The 17,891-nt window shown below is 47.5% G+C and overlaps 1 protein-coding gene across 2 annotated transcripts; it reads right to left on the bottom strand.

The window, feature by feature from the left end:
• Window positions 1-6,765: 6,765 nt before the first annotated feature.
• LOC135875749 (C->U-editing enzyme APOBEC-1-like) lies at window positions 6,766-17,410 on the bottom strand. 2 transcript variants are annotated; one of them, XM_065400748.1, is made up of 5 exons: window positions 17,329-17,410; window positions 10,809-10,925; window positions 10,194-10,594; window positions 9,053-9,174; window positions 6,766-7,350 (listed from the first exon to the last, which is right to left on the bottom strand). In XM_065400748.1, exons 2-5 carry the CDS (start codon window positions 10,889-10,891, stop codon window positions 7,240-7,242), a joined length of 717 nt encoding a protein of 238 aa, XP_065256820.1. In that variant the 5' UTR covers window positions 10,892-10,925; window positions 17,329-17,410; the 3' UTR covers window positions 6,766-7,239. The 2 variants fall into 2 exon arrangements, with proteins under 2 accessions (XP_065256820.1, XP_065256828.1); XM_065400756.1 differs by having other exon boundaries at window positions 10,898-10,925.
• Window positions 17,411-17,891: the final 481 nt, after the last annotated feature.

The raw sequence follows: 17,891 nt of genomic DNA, 5'->3' as shown, positions 1-17,891 counted from the left end.
ACCGGTAGCTGTCTGGCATTGCAAGCTTCCACAGGGCTATCGCCACTCGCTTCTCAACAGTGAAAGCTGCTCTCATCTTGGTATTCTGGCGCTTCAGGGCAGGGGACAGCAAGTCACAAAGTTCCATGAAAGTGCCCTTACGCATGCGAATGTTTCGCAGCCACTGGGAATCATCCCAGACCTGCAACACTATGCGGTCCCACCAGTCTGTGCTTGTTTCCCGGGCCCAGAATCGGCGTTCCACGGATAGAACCTGCCCCATTAACAACATGATCTCCAAAGCACCGGGGCCCGCGGTTTGAGAGAATTCTGTGTCCATGTCCATGTCCTCCTCATCACTCTTGTCGCTGTGCTGCCGTTGCCGCCTCCTCCTCGCCTCGTTTTTCTGGTCCTGGTTCAGCATAAACTGCACGAGAATGCGCGAGGTGTTTACAATGTTCATGACTGCTGTCTTGAGCTGAGCAGGCTCCATGCTTGCTGTGGTATGAAGTCTGCAGTGTTCACCCAGGAAAAAAGGCGCGAAATGGTTGTCTGCCGTTGCTTTCATGGGGTGAAGCTGTACCCAGAACCACCTGCGACAGTGTTTTTTGCCCCATCAGGCACTGGGATCTCAACCCAGAATTCCAATGGGCGGGGGAGACTGCGGGAACTATGGGATAGCTATGGGATAACTACCCACAGTGCAACGCTTCAGAAATCGACGCTAGCCCCGGTACATGGACGCACACCGCTGAATTAATGTGCTTAGTGTGGCCGCATACATTCGACTTTATACAATCTGTTTCCAAAATTCGAATTCTGTAAATTCGGATTAATCCCATAGTGTAGACATACCCTCAGTTTACATGCTCAGCATAGACTCCAATGTTCATGAAGTAAAGGTATTTGGCTACTGGGTTTGCACTCACAAAGCTAACATGGATATATTATATGCACTGCAGTTACAATATAATTACTGTCTATCTATCTATCTATCTATCCATCCATCCATCCTTCCTTCCTTCTCTGTCTCTATGGCTAACATTTTTAGACATAGGTGCCTAAAGCTAGTCTCCTAAATGCATACACTTCACTAGATGGCCCGATTTTCAGAGGTGCTGAGCTACTGCAGCTCCCCCCGAAGTCAGTGTTACTCAGTTTTGAAAAAGTTGGCCTGTTTAACCATGTCTGTATTTCTAGTGAGCCTCCCTCCATGGGAGCTAGATATAAAATACATGCGCTGGATATCTCAGTACAGCACTGTCCAAGTAAGGACCAACTTCTCTGCTCTTCCCTCGATGGAGCTTTATTAAATTGATCTTCCTAGGATCGCGATAGCTACAACGGAGCTATGTTTTTGTATAGATACACCTGCCCTCAAATCCTCTGTACTAATTACACTGTAGCTACAATATCCATGAAACATAACTTTGCTATAGTGACTGTCACAGGGTCCGCACAGGTCTCCGCCCTCTCGAGCCTGTGCCCTGTGTTGGCTGGTTCAGTAAAGAGTCCCCACGCCTTCTTGGTGCTTCACCCTTGTGTCTTTATTTACAGTGCAATTGTGTAGTCCCCCTTATTCCCCCAACAGCCATCCCCAGTCAGACCCTTCCCAGGGTCTCCTGGCCTGTGAGGCTCCTTGCCTTTGGTGAGGAGACAAAGATGTACACCTCCTATCCCCTCCCAGGCTAGCCTCCTGCCTGAGCTTTCCTCAGGGCTTTTATAGCCCCGCCCGTCCTCAGTCCAGCTGTCGCTACTTAGCTCAAGTCATTGCTGTGGGCTGGCCCTCGTTAGGGCCTGCAGCTGGGCTCTCTGCTGGCTGCCCGGGCCCCTGCACCTGGCTTCCCTACCAGAAAGCAGGGCTTGGCCAGCATTTTGGCAGGGCATTCCAGGGGTTTTACCCCAGCCCTGCCACAGTGACATTTGTTACAGTGAACAATACATGCACTTATCATATGATTCTGTTACTTGAAGAATATCCAATTTAAGGCCTGTTTATGTCAATAGTGTGTGTTTTAGCATAGCTACAATGAGTTGGAAATGAATCTATGTATGTTATTTTTACATTTGACAGGTTACCTCGCTACACTTATCTTTGCTCCAGTGGTTCTGACAAGAAAGAAATTAAGATTTTATTACTATTTAATAAATAACGAGTTATTCCCCTCTTACAGAAATAGCTATAAAATGATATTATAATTAAATATGAAACAGTTTGGAAATTCTCAGCTTTCGGCACTTGTGACGGGGTGTATAAAACCCTCACTGGACAGCAAAGGGTCAAAGAGCAGCTCTGGGCTGAGGAGGCCCCACCCCCATGCCTGTGCCCAGCATGCTTTGCTTGGAGGCTGGGTTAAAAAGGGAGCCAGCCAGTTCAGTTGGGGGAGGACAGGGCAGGGAGAAGGACCCACTCTGGGAGCTCTGGAGCAGGATGCAGCCAGATCCAGACTGGACTGGAGATGGGTAGGCAACCTATTGGGTAGTGCTTACTGAGATAAGCTGAAGCCTACTGTAGGAAAGAGGGAGGTAGGAAGTGACCCAGGGAGGCTGACTCGGGGCACTCCAGAATGAAAGACATTGGACAGACCTCACAGCAGCGGCGCCAACTTTCTCCTGCGCCGGTGGGTGCCCGTGCCTCCCCACCCCTGGCCCCACCCTGACTCCACCCCATCCCCGCCCCTGGCCCCGCCCCCATTCCAACCCCATCCCCAAAATCCCACCCTAACTCTGCCCCCTCCCTGCCCCTATTGGATCCCTTCCCCAAATTCCCGCCCTGGCCCCGCCTCTTCCCCCAGCGCGCGACATTCTCCCTTCTCCCCCCTCCCTCCCTGCCCTGCGAATAAGCTGTGTCATGGCAAGGGCTGGGAGGGAGGAGAAGCAGGATGCAGTGGCACACTCGCGGAGGAGATGGAGGCGGAGGTGAGTTGGAGCAGGGGGCGGGGCGGGGCCACGGGGAGCTGCCGGTGGGTGCTCAGCACCCACTAATTTTTTCCCGTGGGTGCTCCGGAGCACCCACGGAGTCAGCGCCTATGCCTCACAGAGCCCTGGGTCAGAACCTGGTAGAGGTGGGAGGGCTTGGGATCCCCTACCTCTCCCATTATGACCTCTAGGTGGAGTGACCACCAGAGACCGCCACCACTAGGTGGTGCACCCCGGACCTGTTCACAGTGCCCTCTGAATATTAATTCATATTCACTGATAAATTTCACACTGGAAACTTCGTCAGTAAAAACCACTGCAAATACTTTTCCATGTATTCACAAAAAAAGGCTTAGTTAGCTCCTCAGGGAGTGTTTCACACCTGCATCCCCCACCCATATTTTCCTTTTACTTATCCCTGTTTTACACCAGTGTATATCTATGGACTGCAGTGGAGTTATTCCTGATTTACATTGGTGGAAGTGAGAGAAGCATGAGAGCAATGATGTCCAGTGCATTTGCAAACATACACACATACAACTACAAACCCACCCAACCATATGTGTACATACTGTGTGTGATGTTACACCCCATATTCTTTATGGAAATATGCTTATGATATAGATATGGCATATCTGAGATATATTTTATGCAAGATGGGTCTTACAAGGTATCGTCGGAAATGTTATAATTTACTGAATGTGATTATCCAATTGTATGCATGTGTAACCCACACAGCTCCTGGGTGTGGTGTTCTGTCCCATCTAATGGCACTGAGACCACTTAGAGCGGGAGTTAAATGAGTCTGCTCCACAGCCTTAGCTACCAGCCAGTTGGCTTTTAGCTCATGCAGTAGAGGCTCGTGCACTAAGCGCCAGAGGCCCCAGGATTGATCGCACTCGCTGACAACCGTAGTCTGTCAGTGTTACAAATGGTTACTCGTCTGGGATTTCAACTGGGAAGTCTCTGAAGCTCGGGACACACTTCCTCAGCTAGGGGAAGTATGTAACCCACACAGCTCCTGGGTGTGGTGTTCTGTCCCATCTAATGGCATCGAGACCACTTAGAGCGAGAGTTAAATGAGTCTGCTCCACAGCCTTAGCTAACAGCCAGTTAGGGTGACCAGATGACAGGAAGAAAATATCGGGACACAAGGGGGGGGTCACTGGCGGAGCAAAAAAACCAAAAACCGAGAGCTGCCAGTGTAACGACACAAACAGCTCCCTCTCCCAATTCCCTACTGTGGCCCAGTGCTGCCGGCAGTGGGGGGAAGGGGGAAGCCGAGAACAGCCGAGTGCTGCAGGCAGTCAGAGGAGGGGGGGGGGGGGGAAAGTCGAGAACAGCCGAGTGCTGCCAGCGGAGAAAAAAAAAAAAAAAGCAGAGTGCAGCGTCCCGACCGAAGATCGATCGGGACGCGGGACAAACACTTAAATATCAGGAAGGTCCCGATTTTATCGGGACGTCTGGTCACCCTACAGCCAGTGGCTTTTAGCTCAGGCAGTAGAGGCTCATGCTTTAAGCTCCAGAGTCCCCATGTTCAATCCTGCCCACCGATGACCGGGGTTTGTCGGCATTACACATGTATCATTTCTGTATCTAAAGTTAGGAATATTGACTATGTAACAATTACAACTGTGTGTGTATTTGGGAGACACCCACCAGACGACAGGCCATCAGCCTTGATGGGCCATTAGGAAGAAACAGTAAGACTTTGAAGATACTAATCTCTCTCCTTCCTGAGAGGTGTCCTGGGGCATAGCTGGGACACTACTAGGTCAGGTGGTCCTGTCACATGGTACTAAACCCCATCTTGGACTTCTAGTAATTTTCCACTAAAAGGAGGGGGAGGTCAAGACTGGGAAACAAAAGATTCCCGCCTTATATAAATCTTATTTAAGGCTGGGGATTAAGGCAAACAGGATTCTTCTCCATTGCCTTCCTGCCCAAGAAGAAAGGCTGCTGAAAGTACCTGAAGAGACAAAGGAACAGAACAGTGGGAAAGGCGAGGGCTGAGTCCAAACTGAGACACGAGTCTAGTCTGTAAAGAGAAATAACTGGAACTCTAAGCTACAGAAACTCTGCAACTTGCCTAAAACAACATTTAGGGTGAGAAATTACTTCTTGAAACCAGTCTTTTTAAGATCTTAAGCTAAGTATGTGTGTTTTGTTTTATTTGCTTGGTAATCTGCTTTGTTCTGTTTGCTATCCCTTATAATCACTTTAAATCTTCCTTTTATAGTTAATAAACTTGTTTTTGTTTATTATTAAACCCAGGTTGTGCAATTTCTAACTGGGCAAGGGGGGGGCCAAGAAGTTGTGCATATCTTCCTCCACACTGAGGGTGGGGATGAATTTATGAGTTTACATTGTAGAGATTTCTCTACAGCACAAGACAATATTATTTTGGTTGTAATTTCCAGAGGAAAGCTGCACTTGAGGGAGGTCTAACCGGTCACACTAGGCATATTTATATTTCATACACAAGCACATGGAGAGGTGCATGCAACTATACAACCAGAAACACACTCACTGCTTTAACCCTATGCAGCAAACACAAACACACATGTAACTGTAAACACCATTGTATATAGACACACACATGCACAGAAGCACACTCACCCAGTAACACATGAATAATCTCTCTCGCTCTCACAAACACACACACACACACACACACACACATTGTTATCTGTCTGTGTCAGAAGCCCTGAGTTCTTTTGGCTATCTCTCCAGCCTCTTGAACTGTTTATTAAATTTTGTTCTTTCAGTTCCTATTGCTGGTCACTGAAACTTCAGAGCTTCAAAGGGCACTTCCTCCTTTCTGCTCGTGTATTACCTGGGATGTAAGGGAGGTGAAATGGTGAAATGAAATATATCTCAGACTTCAATATAGGGACACCTTACGAGGCATCTCAGACACATAGTTGGAACTGGTCAACTGCACTAAAGAGAGTGTGGAGCTTTGATGATCTCTAGTAAGGGATAGGAGAAACTCCCCCAAACCTCTAGGGAGGTTTCATTGTGTGTGTGTTTGTGTGCGTGATAGAGAGAGAGACATTGTGGGGATTGAAGAGATGAGGAGAGGCACACACAGACATATAGAGAAGGGAAAAGTTTCACTTGGATCTTGTAGTTTGTTTTTCAGCCATAGCTTCCTTGGCAAATCCACTTCAAAACACTGGGCCCTATAGCACCTGTAGCTGCAACAGCTGGAAATAGAGTTGCTCTGATCTTCCTGCTCTTTTCTCCACATCACTTTCTGCTGGGAGAGGCCAGGAATGGAATAACTGGGAGCTCCCTAACCCCAGCATCAGTCTGCTGGGAGAGTCTAGGGTTACAATAGCAGGGAAGATTCTTTGCAAGGATTTGCAGTCCTTGCCCAGTGCTGTGTCTTCTCTGTATAAATGCATGTTAAAGTCTGCATATGCACCGCTACCTCGATATAACGCTGTCCTCGGGAGCCAAAAAATCTTACCGCGTTATAGGTGAAACCGCATTATATAGAACTTGCTTTGATCCGCCAGAGTGCGCAGCCCCGCCACCCTGGAGCGCTGCTTTATCACGTTATATCCGAATTTGTGTTATATCGGGTTGCTTTATATTGAAGTAGAGGTGTATGTGATGTGTGGGGGATGAGACCAGCCTTCTATGATCTCACAAAGAAAGGCAATATAGGGAGTATGAGGACCAGGTGTGGGCCTAGAGGAAAATTATGGGCTTGAAAAGCTAAATTTTGGAAGGTCAGTTCATTTTAAGAGTGATCACCAGACTCTTCTTCCTCCCACTTAATGAATTCCTAGAACAGTATATTAAGCAGTACCACATGAATTACATTTTGAAAATGAACATACAAACAAAGGCAGTGCTTCCTTAGATTATAGATATTTTATTCAAATGTTATGTTCACAAATGACACAGAAAGTAAAACCTAGAAATCTCTCAAGAGAAAAATAATTCAAACAAATAACCCCGGAGAATAAATCCTCTCTAAGGTCGCTATATATGTAAATGAATAATGAGTTATGTTTCATTTGGTGAAATAGCACTGGCTGCAGAATAAGCAAGATACTCTTGTTTTAACTGTGATGGAATAAACCCGTACACTGAGTCACAGGTGTTAACATGACCCAGTCACTGTAAAACATTAAACATTTAAACATGATTCACTTTTCAAAAGGCTACAAGCTGAACTAATGGCAAGGAAATGGCTAATAGTAACTAAATCAAATTGAAATGATTAAACATTCTAGTGTTAACATCCCTCCCCCATGATGGCCTGGTTCAAGACACTCATGGCTTCCAGAGACTGGTTGGCTGCCCAGGACAGGATAATGGTGGCTATCAGGGATTGGCAGATGTGAGTGCTCTTTTCTGTTGATCATCTTCTACACATAGGCTGAAAACTGGAGTCTGGTTCTCACCTGTTGAAATCTCTAAGCAAGATGGAATGTTCTAGTGAGAAAAGCAACAACTGAAGTTAATTTCTTTTCTGGAGGTTGGCAGCTTAACATTTGCACTCTAGACTCACTCTGGGATTTAATGGACATGGGAGGAACTCACTGTAACTGCAATCACCTAAAATATTAATTGCTTCAAATCTCATTCAAAACCAGGGCAAATTACAAAGGGTTCCCAGGCATGTTTAATGGTCACAGGGACTCATCATTAGATCTGGTTGGGAGTATTCCAACTACACGGTTATTCATCAGAAAATGCTGATTTGTCAAATCCAAAACATTTTGTGGAAACATATCGGTTGTGAAGAAATTTTGTTGGGAATGTCTCTCAGGTCCACCAAGGGAAAAGAAAAAACAAAAGGGGGGAGGAGAGGGAGACCGACACCCCACCCCAGAATAGCGAAAGGCCTGGTGGTTTAAACATTCCCCTGGGGTATGAGAGACTCAGGTTCAAGTCCCTGCTATGTCTCAATCAGGAGCAGGGATTTAAACCTAGGGCCTAGATTAACTTAAAACTGTGAAAAATTTCATACCGTGCGTGACGTACTCAGATGAAACTATCCCCCACTATAGATGCAGTGAGGTTGATGAAACAATTCTCCTGTCGACATAGCTACTGCCTCTTGTGGGGGTAAATTTACCACGGCAACAGAAACCCCCTTTCCGTCACCGTAGTGTCTATGTTACAGAGCTACAGCGACGTATCTGCAGTGCTGCCTCAGTGCCGCTGCATCGCATGTAGTGTAGACACAGCCTGGGTATCCCAGAGGAGTGTGTGAGGGCCTTACACATGGGGCTGATGGCTACTCTCGGGAGGGTGCTCTCGCTCGTTCTCTTCCACCTCCTTGTGGTTTTCACACAAAAACTGAAAAGGTCTCAGGTTTGTTCTAATGCAGAATGAAAACACATCTTGGAATTTCCCATGGGATGGAAATATCATTTATTGGCCGTCTCTTCCCTTCACGCCCTGACAATGTATTACAGATCACACTGTGACATGGGGTGATTTGGAAAGGGGGGAGACTTCAGGGGAGTTCAATGAAACATTCAATGCCCCGTTACTAGGAGGGAATATAAACCCATCCAGATGTTGGCAAGGAAAGGGGTTAATCAGTTCTGCTGGGGGGATGGGAGGCCTGACAACAGTTTTGCTAGTGTAGATGGACTCTGAGAGAAGGATGTGCGGTGTAGCGTTGGAAGCTGTGTCTGCAAGGGAGGGTCAGGAAGAAGGGTCTCTAGGTTGAGGATGGGATGTAAGGGAAGAGAAGAACTGCGAGGTTTCTCTGTCTGGAATTTGTCTAGCCATGCTCTAGAACTTGCTTTGTACTTGGGCTGAGGAAAAACCCTGTTGTTTTTGTCCCTGAAAGGGACAGGACTTTTTACATTTATGCTGTTTTGCAATAAAGCAAACCACAGAGGTGTTTAAACTCCACCAAGGTGTGAAGAGCCGTTTTCTCCTCCAACCAACCAGCCCTTTGATCTCCTCAGGCACTGAGAGATTTCAAATACAGTGTTAGTGTCCTCATGAGCTCATTTGGAAGTCACGGTGTGTTACAGCTCAGCTGCAGGAGAGAGGCTCTCAGAATCACTGAGATTTCCAAGGAGGTCAAGGAACTGTCCTGTTCAGACACTGGGTTCTGCATATGACTCTGGATCATTTTTGCATGTAATTTTCCCCTCCCTAAAGTTCTACTGACCTGAAGGATGGACTGGAGTTCAAGAGAATATAGCATTATCCATGGAGCAAATTGCCTGGGCCAATAATCATCTTCATCCTTGTCCTCATCATCAACAAATGTTCTCCAACAGTAGCTATAAGCTGGGAAAATGGAGCAAATCAATCATGTGCTGAAGGAGGTATCAGTGGACTCAGTATACACAAAGGTCAGTCAATCTCAAGGGAGCGAGACTAATTTGAGCCATGCAGAATGCTTCTGCTAGGTCACCCTTAGGCAGGACCAGCTGAGGACACTACAGCATTTGGGCCTCATGTTATCCTGGCCTTTTCCATCTTTCTGTCCAGGGAAAGTCTCATTAAACCAGTCTTGCAAAATTTCATTCACTTATTCACCTGGGACAAGTCATTTATGTATTAAGGGGAGAGTAAAATATCATGTATTTCTTCATGATTAGCAGCAGTATCACACTATCAGTGGGTGAGCTGATTTTACTCTGGGGGTAGATTAGAAAAAAGCTGCAAAGCCATCCCCTTACATTTAAATACAATACTATGTTCTCAAATGAAAATTGAAAGATGGCAGACAGACTGAGCCAGGAAGGAGGCTGATGTTCTCTGTTTATTCCCTGAATAGACCACTAGAGACAGGCAGTGTCATACCAGCTTCACCCACGCAGATGGCTCAGCAGTGTGCCTCAGCTCTGAGTTCCTGCCTCTAGCAGTAAAAGGGGCCTTGACTCTTCATGGCTCATTTATGCCCCAGCGTCTCTGCTGAGACAAGGGGATCAGCAAGTGCCAGCAGGGGTGGAGATTTTAGTGATTTTTATCTGTACTGTCAGGAACTGGACTGCAAACACCAGCACATTTCAAATAGGTCAAAAAATGGCTGTCAGCTACTGGCTTTTGGTCACTGACACTCAGGGGAAAGTTTGAAACCAGAGACCTGAAGGGAAAAAGCTCTGAATCCCATTGCACTATCCCCCAAGACTTGGGGCCAGACTGGAGCCACTGACCTAGAAGTGAAAGATTCCAGAGTCCATTCTACAACCTCAGTGGAGCCATCCATGACCAGGGCTGAATTGGAACTAGTGATCTAAAGGCAAACTGCCCCATGTCCCATCTCTATCCCATCCATTCCCTGTAACTCCATGAGTCATTACCTGGGAGGTCCATGTCTCGGATGGACACTCCGATGTTCACCAGGCTCTGTAGACCCTGACGATTGTGTTCCTCTTTGTGCAAGTAGAGCCGTGCTACATAGATAACTAGGTTCACATTAGACTGTTCCTTCAGGAAACGCCTGATTACCCTGCAGCAGTCCCCACAGGGACTCCAGGATATGTACCAGGTGATGGAGCAGTGGTCAGAAGGATCAGATCTTTGCTTTTTAAAGACATCTTCCAGGAAGTAGATTTCAGCATGCTCTATGAGGGTGTTATGGCAACAGTTCTGCCAGGCCCTTTTGCTACTGCTCCATTTTATTTCATAGAGCAGGTAAGTCTCATTGGGAAGGACACTTGGGTCATAATTCTCCATAAATGCCTCCAGGGAGATCTTCCCCCTGAAACATGAAAGAGATCCCAAGGAGTCACTGACTGCAGCTTTATTGCTAAGAGCTTGCCAATAAAAAAAAAAGTTAAAAATGAGAGCGATGGGGTAGAGGGAGAGATAGATGGAAAGGGGAACTCAAAGAAGGATAGAGGGAGACACAGAGAGAGCAATGGGGGGAAAGAGAGAGAGGCAGGGGAAAAGGAGAGTTAAATAAGGTATCACACTGATGAGAGGGGAGGGAGATTTGACTCTTTCCAGCTCCCTCTTTGCCTGTAATCTTGGGAGAATGTGGGTATGGTGCTTTCATTCTCACCCCTTCCTGATGCCTCTGGATACATGATCTGTGGGAAAGAGAATAGAGTCACCTGGTGCACAGAGAGAGACATAGGGAAGGCAGACAAACTGAGATCCCCCAATGCCTCCTCCCCAAGACCACATGGCCTACATTTGTTATTCTCAATGGACAATTCCTATTCAATATTGCTTAGGAAAGAAACTCCCTGGTAAAGTGCAGTGTCCTGAGGAGAGTGGGGATGAGAAAGGTTCATCCTGGCCCCAAATATGGCCATTAATGTAACCGTGTGTGTGGAATGCCCATTACTTGCTATGGAACAGTGAAATAATAATTATAATTATTATTAATTATTATTATATCTAATACATGTGCATAGCTCATTAAAATCAATCAGACTCAGGCCGTCTGTTCCCATTTACAAGTGTAAGATCCTACCAATATTTAATGAACTGCTATTTCCTTTCTTTTTATTTTAAATGTGGATTGTCCCATATATGTATTCGAATATAAAATTAATAATCATTATTAATTTAATTTTTTTAAATTGAGATTTTTCAAGATTTATATTTAGGTTATTTCTATTCTGGAAGAAAATAAGAGTCTCTTGTTATTTGCACTGAGAACCTGGAAAGCAAAACTAGATAAACATGGCTCAGGAACATTGAGAACAAACATTTAAAAATGTAGGAGACATTGAAAATGTTAATTTCCTCCTAATCATTGGGAGCTAACATTTAATAAAGAAACCCTCATGTCATTAAAATTCCTTGATCAGCAGTTTCTTTGTGCGCTGGTTTCATGACACTTTACATTTTCAACTCAAATCTGAGAGCCCACACAGGGGCCCACAGAGAATTTCAAAACATGCTCAGCCACACACAAACACATACTCAGCTAGGGCCTGATCCAAAGCCCACTGAAACTGTGAAAAGACTCTCCTTGACATCAGTGGGTTTGGATCAGGCCCATAAGGTACACATATGAACAGAGACAGGAGTGGGGGTTTTGCACAATATCACTATTTAGTGACACTGGTGCAAGTTTTTTGAATATAGGTAAACCCATACAGACAGACACAAACACATACGTATAGACAGACACAAAAATCAGAACTGTTTGAGGAAAGATGGACCCAATAGGATGTACTAATTACAAAGAAAAACCATTGCTTTAACTCTGATAAAACCAGTATGTATATCTACTATAACTTAGGCCTGGTCTACACTAGGCGTTTATGTCGAATTTAGCGCCGTTACATCGAATTAACCCTGCACCCGTCCACACCACGAAGCTATTTAGTTCGACATAGAGGTCTCTTAAATTCGACTTCTATACTCCTCCCCAACGAGGGGAGTAGCGCTAAATTCGACATGGCCATGTCGAATTAGGCTAGGTGTGGATGGAAATCGACGCTAATAGCTCCGGGAGCTATCCCACAGTGCACCACTCTGTTGACGCTCTGGACAGCAGTCCGAGCTCGGATGCTCTGACCAGCCAGACAGGAAAAGCCCCGGGAAAATTTGAATTCCTTTTCCTGTCTGGCCAGTTTGAATCTCATTTCCTGTTTGGACATCGTGGCGAGCTCAGCAGCACTGGCAACGATGCAGAGCTCTCCAGCAGAGATGGCCGCGCAATCTCAGAATAGAAAGAGGGCCCCAGCATGGACTGATCGGGAAGTCTTGGATCTCATCGCTGTGTGGGGCGATGCGTCCGTGCTTTCCGAGCTGCGCTCCAAAAGACGGAATGCAAAGATCTACGAGAAGATCTCTAAAGCCATGGCAGAGAGAGGATACAGCCAGGATGCAACACAGTGCCACGTGAAAATCAAGGAGCTGAGACAAGGCTACCAGAAGACCAAAGTGGCAAACGGATGCTCCGGATCCCAGCCACAGACATCCCGTTTCTACGAGGCACTGCATTCCATCCTAGGTGCGGCCGCCACCACTACCCCACCACTGACCATGGACTCTGAGAATGGGATATTGTCAACGGCCGGTTCCTCGGACATGTTAGCGGACGGGGAAGATGAGGAAGGAGATGAGGAGGACGAGGCAGTCGACAGCGCTTACAACGCTGATTTCCCCGACAGCCAGGATCTCTTCATCACCCTTACAGAGATCCCCTACCAACCATCCCCAGCCGTTAACCCGGACACAGAATCAGGGGAAGGATCATCCAGTAAGTGTTTTAAACATCTAAACATTTATTTTTAACAGAACAGGAATATTAACAATAACAACAATGGGTTTCTCATGATTAGTGTGCCCTAGGCGCTTAACGTTTCAGTCCTGGGCAGTGCAACTATTGAAAAAAAATCTAACAATGTCCGGTTTTGCATGATTGTTCTGCCCAAGCCGCTCTACTGTTTAGTCCCTGCCAGTGCAGCTACAGTAAAATGCGGTCTATATGTCCGGGGATAGAGCTGAAATCCTCAATGGACATCTCCACGAAGCTCTCCTGGAGGTAATTGGAAAGCCTTTGCATCAGGTTCCTGGGGAGAGCACCCTTATTGGGTCCTCCGTAATAGCAGACATTTCCGCGCCAGGAGACAAGCAAGTACTCCGGGATCATTGCCCTGCAGAGCATGGCGGCATAGGGCCCTAGTCTTTGCATGCTTTCCCGAAGCATTCTTTGTTTTTCCGTGTCTGAGATCCTCATCAGGGTGATGTCGCTCATGGTGACCTGCTTTGAATTAGGTAGGGGAATGTTAGTATTGGGACTGCTTGCCCGTTCCTTTACAGAACTGTAACCGGCGGTTTACAGCCACGCGGTGGAGGCGGGAGAGGGGCAGCATACAGGGATCTTTCCCTGGGACAGCCGCGAGGGGGTGGGACAGGGGCAGAGCTCATGCTTGCCGGATTGCTGGCAGCAGGGACTGGCATTGCTTTCAATGTGAAAGGAGGCCAGTGCAACTATTAAAGTTTTAAACAGCCACAAGTCTACGGCTTACCATGTCGGCCTGCTATACAAATTCCGGTGTCCTGCCCCGCTTCTCTGATCTGCACTGCAAGACCCCAGGCACTGAATGCGAAGGCCGAAAATTCGACCTTGTCCTGAGTGCGCATGTGATAGGTGCTGTGCATGGTCTTCTTTACAGAGAAAGACTATGTTCTTTGTTCACAACTAAATTTATCTTTCTGAGGAATTCACTCCCTTTTTCCCATTCCCACAGCTGCGACTGTCTCCCAACCCAGCCTGGCATCACACTCCCAGAGGCTAGCGCAGATTAGGCGGAGGAAGAAGAGGACACGGGAGGACATGTTCTCGGAACTTATGGGCTGCTCCCGAGCCCAGGCAGCACAGCAGACCCAGTGGAGGGAGAACTTGTCCCAAATGCACCGTTCACACATGGAACAGGAGGAGAGGTGGCGGCAGGAAGACCAGCAGGCGACGCAAACGCTGCTTGGACTAATGAGGGAGCAAACGGACACGCTCCGGCGCCTTGTGGATGTTCTGCAGGACCGGAGGCAGGAGGACAGAGCCCCGCTGCAGTCTATCTCTAACCGCCCTCCCCCGCCACCAAGTCCCATACCCCCCTCACCCAAAGTCCAAAGAAGGAGGGGCGGCAGAGTCCGTGAAAACTCTCACTCCACCCCTGCAGACTGCTCTACTACTAGAAGGCTCTCATTCCCCAAAATTTGACAAGTCCTTTCCTTCCCGCCTCACCCAAGCCCCCGTCCCAGTTTCACCCCCCAGTTTCATGTGTAGTTGATAATAAAAAATAAGTTTATGTTAATTACTGTTTCCATCATGTTCTTTAGAGGAGAGTCTGTCTGAAGGGGGGGAAGGGGGTTGGTAATTGGACAGGACAGTCACCTTTACCAGGGTACAGACGCGGGGGCAGGTTCAGCAGCAGGGCACACACACATTGCAGTCACTAGTTACCCTGGTCAGTCTGGGAGGTGGTTTTAGTGTTCTGTGGTGGGTGTGGGGTGCTCTGTGACTTTGTGGCGGGGGAGGGCAGTTACAGATCTTATGCGGCGGTCCTTATCCTGGATCACAGAGCCACGCAGCAGGGGATCTGTAACCGTCCTCCCCCTGCCACAAAGTCACATAGCCCCCACACACACAGAGTCCCGAACAGGAGGGGTGGCAGGCTCCGTTGAAACCACCAGTCCACCACCGCGGAGCCTGTCATTCCTGGAGTTTGGAAGCGTTATTTGCATCACTACACTACACCCGCTCCCCACCACAGTCTGCGTCCCAGGTTCAACACTTTCCCACGAAAACAGTAATAAAGAAAACGGTGTTCATTAACAAAATTCAAGTGATTTTATTTTTAAACGTGTGTTGGAAGGGGGGGAACGGGGTATGTAACTGGAGAGGATACTGAACATTTAGTGGGTAAAGAAACGGGGGCAGGTTCAGCTTCTCTGTACACAAACTGAAAAGTCACTGGTTACCCTGCTCACTCAGGAACCTAGCTTTCAAAGCCTCCCGGATGCACAGCGCGTCCCGCTGGGCTCTTCTAATCGCCCGGCTGTCTGGCTGGGCGTAATCAGAAGCCAGGCTACTTGCCTCAACCTCCCACCCCGCCATAAAGGTCTCCCCCTTGCTCTCACAGAGATTGTGGAGCACACAGCAAGCTGCAATAACAATGGGGATATTGGTTTCGCTGAGATCACAGCGAGTCAGTAAGCTTCTCCATCTCCCCTTGAGACGGCCAAAAGCACACTCCACCACCATTCTGCACTTGCTCAGCCGGTAGTTGAAGAGTTCTTTTTCAGTGTCCAGGGCACCAGTATAGGGCTTCATGAGCCAGGGCATTAGCGGGTAGGCTGGGTCCCCGAGGATGACTGTAGGCATCTCCACATCCCCAAGAGTTATTTTGTGGTCCGGGAAGTAAATACCTTCCTGCAGCCGTCTAAACAGACCTGAGTTCCTGAAAACACGAGCGTCATGAACCTTGCCCGGCCATCCGACGTTGATGTTTGTAAAACGTCCCCTATGGTCCACCAGTGCTTGCAGCACCATTGAAAAGTAGCCCTTTCAGTTGATGTACTGGCTGGCCTGGTGGTCCGGTCCCAGGATAGGGATGTGAGTTCCATCTATAGCCCCACCGCAGTTTGGGAATCCCATCGCGGCGAAGCCATCTATGATGGCCTGCGCGTTTCCCAGGGTCACTACCTTTGAGAGCAGTACCTCAACGATTGCGTTGGCCACTTGCATCACAACAACCCCCACGGTAGATTTGCCCACGCCAAAGTGGTTCGCGACTGACCGGTAGCTGTCTGGCGTTGCAAGCTTCCAGAGGGCTATGGCCACTCGCTTCTGGACAGTCAGGGCTGCTCGCATCCGGGTGTCATTGCGCTTCAGGGCAGGGGACAGCAACTCACAAAGTTCCATGAAAGTCCCCTTCCGCATGCGAAAGTTTCGCAGCCACTGTGATTCATCCTAGACCTGCAGCACTATGCGGTCCCACCAGTCCGTGCTTGTTTCCCGGGCCCAGAATCACCGTTCCACAACATCCACATGACCCATTGCCACCGTGATGTCCTCGGCGCTGGGTCCCGTGCTTTCTGACAGGTCTGTGCTACTCTCAGACTTCAGGCCCTCACCGCGGTGCCGTAGCCTCCTCGCCTGATTTATCTGCATCTGCCTCTGGGAAAGGTGGATGATAAGCTGCGAGGCGTTGACAACGGCCACAACTGCAGCGATGGTCGCAGCGGGCTCCATGCTCGCAGTGCTGTGGCGTCCGCGCTGTCACTGACCAGAAAAATGCGCGAACTGATTTCCCACCGGCGCTTTCAGGGAGGGAGGGCGGGAGTGACGGTTGGATGACGACAGTTACCCAAAACCACCCTCGACACATTTTTTTCCCCAGAAGGCATTGGGGGCTCGACCCAGAATTCCAATGGGCAGCGGGGACTGCGGGAACTGTGGGATAGCTGTCCACAGTGCACCGCTTCCAATGTCGACGCTTGCCCCGTTAGTGTGGACTCACAAAGTCGAATTACTGTCCTTAGTGTGGACACACACGTTCGACTTTGCAATATCGATTCCACATATTCGATTTAAGTAAAATCGAACTACTCTCGTAGTGTAGACATACCCTTAGAATCTAGACTGCCTCCGCTCTGCTGTATTCTCTCACCTTTTTGTCTCTGTAAGAAATACCTGTTTAGTACTGATGTAAGAAAACCATTTTACTGTCAGTGATTTTTGGCTGTCTTTACTGACAGGTTAGTAACTAAAAACACTATATGTTTATAAATACACTCAGAGAGCTAAACAAACCAGAAGTATCTATTAAATATACATATCTTATATACATAGATCAACAACAGCCATACAGATGCATGTACATATATATGCCCCTAATTTCATATAGGCATGAACACACATAAATGTACACATATACTGTATAGACATAGAAACACGAATGCCCAGATATATGTATATACTTGCAAACATGTACACAGACATATGCATTGCTGCACCATCTTTACCTCCATTCCAGCCAGCAGCCATGGCTTTCTCTCACTATAGCCGCTGAGACTATCTTGTGTTACTGGTGCACTTTGAGTTTCTATTCCTGAGAACAGAAACCTAAGAGATTAGAGAAACCAGCTGTACCCAGCCAGTGATTGGTGATTCAGCTCTGGGAGGTTCGGCTCTGAGTCATGTCGGGGATGGACCTCAGCACTGATGCAAAATTGTGCTTAATGAAATTATTTTAATGTATTCTTGTTGTGTTAGATTGTTACAAACTTGGATGGTACATGGGACTTGGAGAATAATAGCTTCTCTGTTGTTCTATTAAAAGAAGTGTTCAGGATAATCCAAGAAACTCCTAGGAAATTCTTGCTTTCTCCCAGTAAGACACAGGCACAAAAAGCTGGAAGGGGTTGTCTCCCCTCGTAAAGGAATGTGCAGAAATTCTTTTTCTGGGCTGAGCCAGGAGCATCTTCTTTTAACCCTTCTCCCTTTCTAGAGCAAAACGTCAGTTTTAAGCTCATACAAGGAATTCCAGCAGTATTCCTATCAAAAACCGATTACATGGTTAATAGGG

This window comes from Emys orbicularis, chromosome 1, assembly GCF_028017835.1.
Source record: "Emys orbicularis isolate rEmyOrb1 chromosome 1, rEmyOrb1.hap1, whole genome shotgun sequence".
NCBI classification, from domain to species: Eukaryota; Metazoa; Chordata; order Testudines; family Emydidae; genus Emys; species Emys orbicularis.
This window is presented reverse-complemented; position numbering and strand designations above follow the sequence as displayed.